This window comes from Populus euphratica, unplaced genomic scaffold (genome assembly GCF_000495115.2).
Source record: "Populus euphratica unplaced genomic scaffold, PopEup_1.0 scaffold18.1, whole genome shotgun sequence".
Lineage (NCBI taxonomy): Eukaryota > Viridiplantae > Streptophyta > Magnoliopsida > Malpighiales > Salicaceae > Populus > Populus euphratica.
In genome coordinates this window covers 396,401-405,650 of record NW_011499881.1, presented here as the reverse complement: position 1 = coordinate 405,650, position 9,250 = coordinate 396,401, and the positions used below count along the sequence as shown (strand labels likewise).

Genomic DNA, 9,250 nt, shown 5'->3' with positions numbered 1-9,250 from the left:
TTCCCTTCCTCCATCCTTCCTGCATGGCTTTTCTATACTATCTTTCTTTTTTTCACCTTATCTGTTATATCTGCCTAGGGGATAGATTTGCATGGTTGCGTGATAGTGAGTTTGCTCGCCAGACTTTGGCTGGGGTGAATCCAGTGAACATTGAGATTTTAAAGGTAGTATTTCAAATCTTACTCAACTTGTCGCTATTTACAGGTTGTAGCTTTTTTGCCACACCCTTTAGTCTGTAAGCTACTTCAATTTTACAGGAATTTCCAATTCTCAGCAAACTAGATCCTGCTGTGTATGGCCCTCCAGAATCAGCAATCACTGAGGAATTAATTGAGCATGAACTTCATGGAATGAGTGTAGAGAAGGTATCTGCATCATGCATAATCTGTTGCTTTCATGCTACATCTACAGAAGCCTGCTTCCATTGTTCTAAATCTGGAAAAAACAAATATACATTTGGTGATTCGTGCCTTTGATTTTCATATTGTTTTTCTGGTTGAAATGCTGATCCTGTTTCGCATCCTATATTGTCACACACCTTTTTGTATATGGGCTCCATTGCTGCTGGAAATTTAATATTGGTGATTGGGCAAATCATACGCCCTTTATGAATCGCCTTACATTCCCAGTATCTTGTTTGGCTTATGTGGAAAGACATTCTCAAGGTTGTAGTTTGCCTAGATTTTCATACTGATTGGACTTAACAAGAAAAGCAATCTTTGACTTTTAATCAAAGTAGTCTGTAACATTAGCTGGTTCTATTACCTCTTAATTTTTCATGGCTCGATGAATTACAAAGTAGAAAATCCACAACATGAAAAAAATTAATGAAATCAGTTTGTGCTGAAGAACTGGATTCCTCTTACGCTGGTTTCTGATACTTGATGACGCAGGCAATTGAAGAGAAAAGGTTATTTATCCTCAATTACCATGATATGCTTTTGCCATTTATCGAGAAGATGAACTCCTTGCCAGGAAGAAAAGCTTATGCATCAAGGACTGTTTTCTTCTATGATCAGGCTGGTATTCTAAGGCCAGTAGTTATTGAGCTTTCACTTCCCCCATCACCCTCTTCACCTTGCAACAAACATGTTTACATTCATGGGCATGATGCCACGACACATTGGATCTGGAAACTAGCCAAAGCTCATGTCTGCTCAAATGATGCTGGTGTTCATCAACTAGTAAATCACTGGTAAAAGAAAAGATTGTACTCAATGAAATTTAAAAAAGCAAGGCATGCGTGTTTCTAACCTGTGGGTGTTTTTGAATTCTCAGGTTGAGGACTCATGCCTGCATGGAGACTTATCTAATTGCAACTCACAGGCAGCTTAGTGCAATGCACCCCATTTACAAGTTGATCCATCCCCATGCACGTTATACACTAGAAATTAATGCACTTGCACGGCAGAGCTTAATAAATGGAGGAGGAATAATTGAGGCCTGTTTCAGTCCTGGAAAGTATGCCATGGAGATTAGCTCTGCAGCCTACAAGAATATGTGGCGGTTTGACATGGAGGCATTGCCAGCAGATCTTGTTCGCAGGTAGAACTGGAGTGCATTTTAATTTCTTAAACTCTTTGTTTATTTTTCAAGCTTTTAGATACTTTCTGGTGATCTGACCTGTCTGAAGCAGCGGCTATTGCAGGACTGTTAGTTTGGTCCATTCCTGACCTCCCACTTTTTTCATGCTTTTAATGCATAACTGTTTCTAAACATCACTTGCTGTATTCTTGTTGCCAGCCTTCTTGTAGAACAGATGAAAAAAATATTCATAACTGTGATGAAATTTTCAGGGGAATGGCAGTGGAGGATCCTTCGATGCCTTGTGGAGTGAGGCTTGTGATAGAAGACTACCCTTATGCTTCTGATGGACTCCTCATTTGGTCAGCCATAAAAGAATATGTAGAATCTTATGTTGATCACTTCTACTCTGAGCCTAACTCTGTCACATCTGATATTGAGCTCCAAGCCTGGTGGAATGAGATAAAAAACAAGGGTCATTTTGACAAGAGGAGCGAACCATGGTGGCCTAAACTCGATACCAAAGAAGATGTATCTGGCATACTTACTACAATGATCTGGATTGCATCAGGGCAGCATGCTGCTTTAAACTTTGGGCAGTACCCCTTTGGAGGGTATGTGCCTAGTCGTCCTACCCTCATGAGAAAACTCATCCCACTAGAAAACGAGCAGGATCATGAAAAGTTCATCCGAAACCCACAGCATACTTTCCTGTCATCTTTGCCAACTCAACTTCAAGCCACCAAAATAATGGCTGCTCAGGACACTCTGTCGACTCACTCCCCAGATGAAGAGTACTTGGGTCAGGTAAGCCACCTGCACAGCCATTGGATCAATGATCATGAAATAGTAGAATTGTTCAATAGATTTTCTGCTCGATTAGAGGAGATTGAAGGAATAATAAACTTGAGAAATAAGGATGCCCGCCTTAAGAACAGAAGCGGTGCAGGTGTTCCACCATATGAACTGCTCGTTCCCACTTCAGGCCCTGGAGTAACAGGTCGAGGAATCCCCAATAGCATTTCTATCTAAAAGGTTAGCCTGGTTTAAAATCATTATAAGTGTCAGATATTGCTGCCTTTGCCTAGCATATACCACTTTCTTTCTCAAATAGCTTGTTGACCTAGCATCTGCAATAAAATGTGAAGCATGGAAGCAATTTCTATCGTATTCATATTTCGACTAAGCACCTAGAGCTTTGTGAATACAGTAAATGACGTAGCAAAAACAAATCAGAAAGATCTAAAGTTTGAATACCAGTGTGTTTGGGTTGTATAAATTATTTTTGATGTGCTTTGATCGATTAAAAATGGAAGTTCTTTGCATACTCCGGGCCTTGGTAATGGTAGGAATACACAATTATCTGTACTAAAGGATTTCATCATGGTTCTTTGTGTGTAAATTTAGAGGCAATTGGAGTGTTCTAGATTTTATGCTGCTAGCACAATGATGCTTGATTTACGCACATTGTTTTATCATGTGTACTTCAAAAGTTCAGAGCAGTGGCAAAATCTGAACTTGTAGAATCTAGGACCAGGACCAGATCTTTTTTTTCAAGATTGCCAAGAAAAGGGTATCCTTTCCCCTTCATGCAGTCGAGAGAAGCCTTCTCCTTGTCTTTGATAGCATTGCTATCTCTAATCTCGAAATCTTCAAGCAACTAGTTTAGGGTTAGGCGCTAGGCAGTGTGCATTGTTTTCTCGGCTCCATAACAGGAAGATGGGAAGTTAGCCTTTTTTCTTTCTTGGCCAAAGCAGATCCCACCGCTATCGTGCATGATTCTCCCAAAAGATTGCAGAGCTTCTTTGATCAATCTGTCTGGGGGTTGTAGTCTGTCAATCTGTAACCCAGTCAGCCATAGTACATAGCCACCCCTCTAGTCCCCTATTTTGTTCTCCTGGTCAAGAAACTGGACCATCTTGATTCAAACGCATGCCTGAAATGCGAATGTCCTAGAGTTTGGAATACTAATAAATTATGCTTTTAAAAAATTTAAATTTATTTATTTATTTTGAATTATTTTGATATATTGATTTTAAAAATAAAAAAAAATATTTTAATACATTTTAATACGAATTTTTTAAAAAAAACAACAATAAATATATTCTCAAACAATTACTTTTTATTTAAATAAATAAATAGAAAATATCAACGGATTTCTAAAAGATACTCAACCGGAACAATACAAATGCTAGTCTACCAAAAATAAAATGGAACGCAGTTCATGTATTTGATTGCAAAAAAATTGAAAATTAATGTGCTAACATTGCAATTTTCTTTTAGTAAATTGTGGGTGGAAAACGAAGCAATCTACGAAAGTTAGATAAAAGCACTTGATTGAAAGTTTTTAAAAAGTTGACATGGTGAAAATGAAAATAGTTGAAAATATACTTATCCTGCCACGAGGAAGATGTTTCTAGGCTTAATTCTCATTGTCAAAGGCAAACTGCATTGCAGATTTTTTTAAGAAATTGACTAAAGAATGGTCTAATATTTTTTTATTTTAATATATTAATATTAAATATAATTTTTTAAAAAAATAAAAAATATATATTATTTTAACAAATAAAAAATTATTGATATGCCTTTTTAAATAGCATAAGTACAGATTTTTCTTTATGCACATCCCATTGAAAAAAACCATTTTAACAACTCATTTAACAACTAAAGAATGGTCTCCTTCGTCGTGTCCGCTCACATGTTTGCCAATCAGTCTGCACGTGATTCAGCTTCCTGTTAAACGTGACACGTGAGCGATAATCGCGTCCCTGTCTTTATTGTGTGGCTTCAATTTTATTTTTTATTTTTTATTTTTTTATTTTTTATTGTTTTTGGTTCAAGTGTCAAGACGATACGAAAGCGTCAAGGAGATGAGACGAAAACACATCTGTTTTCTGTTAATAGTTTATAAGATAAAATGAGCACGTCCGCGTCATATTTTATCCGTGGTGTCTAAAATGCGTAAAAGTCTCTTTTACCCTTGTATTATTTTATCATTTTTATAATATATGTATCTGAAACACTAGACAAAATATTCTTGTCTTGTTTCATTATCATACATGCTTTATTTTTTCAGTGAGTTTTTAATGGTAGCTTTTTTCTTCTATCGCATTCCGTTTAATTTGTAATTGTTTTACTTCTATTTATTTAAATTTCAACAAATATTTTTTAATTATTTTTGTTTTTAATGTAGCTTTAGAAAATATATCGTTTATCTAATTTATATATAATTCACTTCTGTTAATTTATATTTTATTGATATAAATTAGGAAGAAATTGTAATCCACTTTAGTTGGTTATTTTTTTTCAATTTTCATTTGATGGGATGATAAAGAAAAATTTATAATGCATGTATAAAGTATGAATTTAAAAATATATATATGTATGCTAAAAGGAAAAGAATTATACTTATACTCGAGAAGACATATCAACATCTCGTTTATTTTTATATTCTTTTGAGAATTTTGTTAGTTTTCAGAAAAACTTGCTTAAAAATTTATTTTTTTTAATGAAAAACATGAAAACACTCTTCTAAATATTTTAAATAAGTATATAATCCTTAAAAAAAAAACCAACAAATCCATACAAAAAATCAATCTAAAATTTTTTAGAATTAAAACTTCAAATCCCATGAATAAATTATATTTTTTTTATATCCATTAACTTTACATTATAAAAGTTTTTATATGATGGTATTTATATCAATTTCATGGCCGGATTTTATCAAGCCACAATCTTATCTCTTTGCTATGAAATATCTCTCTCTCTCTTCTCAATAATTTTCTTATTTCTATATTATTTTGTTTTGTGTCATGGGCCTTTTAAATGCAATCATGAAAGTTGACTGTCATAAAAAATAATGGTTCAAGTCTTGGGTTAGGATAGGGATGAGAACTTTGAAGTATTTTTAAGAATATTTTTTTAATAAAAATATTTTATTTTTTTTCGGACGTATCCACCGTATTATTTTAATATTTTTAACTATACTGGCTCTAGTTCCAACATTCACCGTGCAAGTATAATGAATTACAAAAATGTAAAGGACGTGGAAAATCTATTTACACGTGCCTTCATTTGGGTTATGACAGGGAGATTGTGTTTTTGCCCTTCACTCAAAAAAAATTAAAAATGAACGGGAGTTAAAAAGGGTAAAAGAGTCTCTAACTAATAAAATTTAAAAAGATGGTGACATGTTTGTGGAACATGCCAGAAAGTTACTTTGTTGTCTTTTGAGCATTGCGCGTGGTTACTCGTGATGGGTTAAAAATGATTTTTTATTTGTAACGCTGGGTGAATTTTTTGTTTTTATATTTTAAAAATATTTTTTAAAAAAATATTTTTTTACTTTAAATTAATATATTTTAAAATTATTTTATTGTATTGTTATCAAAAATAATTTTTTAAAGATAAAAAAAATATTATTTTAATACATTTCAAAATAAAAAAATATTTTAAAAAGTACCCGCAACCACGTTTTCAAACATATAAATAAGAGTAATTGTCAAAAATTAACTTTTTTATTTATTTTTCATCCTTTTCTTTTTTCTCATTGGTTTTCATGCCCTTACAACATTTTACATTTTACGATAGTCCTTCAATTTATTTTCTATCCGGTCTTTATTAATTTACTTGTTATTTTTTATATTTAATTAACTTGTAAAATTGAATTTTTTTCAATTTCATCATTCATTAATTTTTTTAATTTCATATTCAATCTCTATTTTTTATTTACATTTATTTTATTTGGGGTAGTTTTTAAAATTGATTTTTTTTCTTACAATTTCATCTACCTCCATTAAATTTACATATCATATTTTATCCTTATTGTTTATTGTTTTAATTGCTATTTCTTAACCTTCATGGGTTTTTGAAATTAATTTTTTTATTCTATTCTTCAACACTACATTGAGTTTTTTTTATTAATCATGCGTCTAGAATTTATTGGATTATAAATTTGAGATATTTATGAGATGGTTTTGATTCATTTGTTGTTTTGATTCTTTTTTATTTATTAAACTCATGTTTTTTAGTCTCGTCATTTGACATTTGATTTAATTAGATATAGAGATTCATATATTTTTTTATATAAATTTTTTTATTAATTTAAAAAATAATTCGGGTATCCCAACATAGATGAACAACTAGAATATACTAGATTACTTGAGAGAACCATTTCAAAGGAACTTGGTAAAATGACCTCGGGTCATTTTACTTTTTTGTTATTTGCTTGATCTAGCTTCATTTAAAAAAAATGTTTTTTGAATTAAATTAATTTAATTACTCAATATTTATTTTAAAACATATATAGTCCATTATGTCATCTTCTACATTTATTTTAATATTTTTTCAAGGTTAAAATTTTTTGTTAATTGAGGCGCAGCTTTAGAAGTTTTTTTATTTTATTTTATTTTTTTAAACTCATGTTTTTGTTAATTTTATCATTAAATACTTGATTTATTTAAACATTGAACATCATATATATATATATATGTGTGTGTGTGTTTCTTCGCTAATTTTTAAAATAAACCTGATTATTCCAGGGTCTTTTTATTTATCTTGCATTGTTAATTTTTTTAATTTTATTTTTAAATTAACTCACTATAATGCATTTAATCAAATCAACGACCTGAGTCTTAAATTTGTATTTATTATTTAAAAATATCATCATCACTTAAGCATTTTTTTGGATGAGAAACAATTTAGCTAGGGTTGCAGCACAGTACAAGCCAGTATTTCAAGTTTGCTTGAATAATTTTTTTGTTTTTTTAAAAAACCTGAATGTTTTTCTTTTTATTTTAGACTTAGGATACGTGGTTAATTAGAATTTATTTACTTGATTTATTTTAATTTAATTTGGGTTTCATGGTAATGGACTCATGCTTTAAATCAAGGGTTGAGCATAATTGCCTTAAATCAAGGGTACAAATCGATATTATATAATATTATTTTAATATTTTATTTTAAAAAATATGTTATCCAATATAAAATTATTTTAATTTTTTAAAATTTAATTGTCAACTATACATCAAAGTTTGAACTTCCTAGCATTTTTACATTTGTTAATTTGTTTTAGGACAATTGGATGGATTCATGAGACTTGGAAGATAAATTTGATAAATAAAAAAATATAATTGATGCAAAATTGAGACTTCAGAAATGGCTTCCAGGTTCAACGCAATATATATATATATATATATATTTGCGTTGAACCTGGAAGCCATTTCTGAAGTTTCTTTTCCTTCGCAACTTGGTCCGATTCCTGCATATTTATCATCTGTTGCTTTCTCTGCCACATCATATTTACTTCCCTGCAAGTAAGCCATCACTATCTCCGGCCACAACCTGACGCACACTCCACGCCATCCCCCACCAGTTTTCCCAGCCCGCTTATGCTTCTTCTGCTTCCTAACTCTTATCATCACTGAGAAACGTGTCATATACTTTGATAGCATATCAAGCAAACAACGTGTTTAAGAATGTTATTTAAAGTTTTTTCGTTTTTTTTAAAAAATACATTACAATAATTAAAAACAAAAAAGAATAAAAATTTATGAAAAAATAAAAAATTTGAAAAACTTAACTTGAATATAAAACTTACCTTAATTAAATTTCAAATCTTAGGTCGAGTATAACATTGTAAATAATGATGTGTTTAAAATTGTTATTAATTTTTTTTTAATTAAATAATAGATCAAAATAACAAGAAAACAAAAAAAAAATTAAAACTTTTAAAAAAACTTGAAAAACCTGATAAAACCGCTCAAAGAAACAGCATCCAGTAGTCCAGGGGACCAGCTTTCAAACCCAGGCAGGAAAATCCATGTTAAGGCTCTGTTTGGTTAAGTACAGTTCAAAATGTTGAAAACGTAGATTCGATGCCTTTTCACCTTCAAAACCATTGCAAAACAAATACAAAGGCCACAACAGCGATTTCTCCGATGGGACAATTCATTGACGTTTCTATTTTTATTTCCAGTTCAGGCAACATTTGTCTCTTTCATCTGAAAATTCTTACCGGAAACAACGAAGAAGAAAAGCAAAGACGACGACGACGACGACTCAAAAATAAACAAATAAAAATTCCGAGTTCTCAGGCAACAGCTCCAGAGACGAAAAGGAATTATTTGTGCCCCGTGATCACACACAACGCAGTCGATGTATGGTATTTTTTAAAAAATATTTTTTATTTTAAAAATATATAAATTTTTTAAATTTTTTATTATTAGTATATTAAAATGATATTAAATAAGTGTAAATTTAATATTTATAAGTTGAACATTAAATTAAGTATAAATTGAATTGATTCCAAAAAAACAGCTGTTTTTTTAGAATTTATAATCAGCTGCTTCCATAAATCCTATGATAAAACAAATCCCCAAACCTCTGAATATTACCGTTTGCACGAATAAAACCTTCTAGAATATTAGTTTTAGCATTTACTTCAGAGATAACAATAGATATCATCCTCAATTAATTCGAATCAACGATTTTTTTTATAATTATTTTTAATTAATGTATAATAGATATTGAATAAATATTACCTGAAACGTGAATTAAACCCTACACACACACACACGTCATTTATATAATACTATTTTATTTTATATTGAATAATAAATAATATTCCATTACCAAACACCCAAATAAATATCTAAGATCTCATGAATAAGACATAAATATCTAAATTTTTTATTAATAAATAAAAAATAAAAAAATATATATTATA

At 30.6% G+C, this 9,250-nt stretch overlaps 1 protein-coding gene across 1 annotated transcript in view; it reads left to right on the top strand.

Moving 5' to 3' along the window:
• LOC105129345 (lipoxygenase 6, chloroplastic-like) overlaps positions 1–2,849 on the top strand; it is a 4,739-nt gene extending 1,890 nt beyond the window's left edge. The window contains exons 5-9 of the mRNA XM_011031354.1: positions 79–164; positions 258–365; positions 894–1,195; positions 1,279–1,545; positions 1,797–2,849. Of these exons, the coding sequence (XP_011029656.1) occupies positions 79–164; positions 258–365; positions 894–1,195; positions 1,279–1,545; positions 1,797–2,556 (1,523 nt within the window). The 3' untranslated portion in view covers positions 2,557–2,849. The remainder of the gene's footprint in view (positions 1–78; positions 165–257; positions 366–893; positions 1,196–1,278; positions 1,546–1,796) is intronic.
• The last annotated feature ends 6,401 nt before the right edge of the window (positions 2,850–9,250 follow it).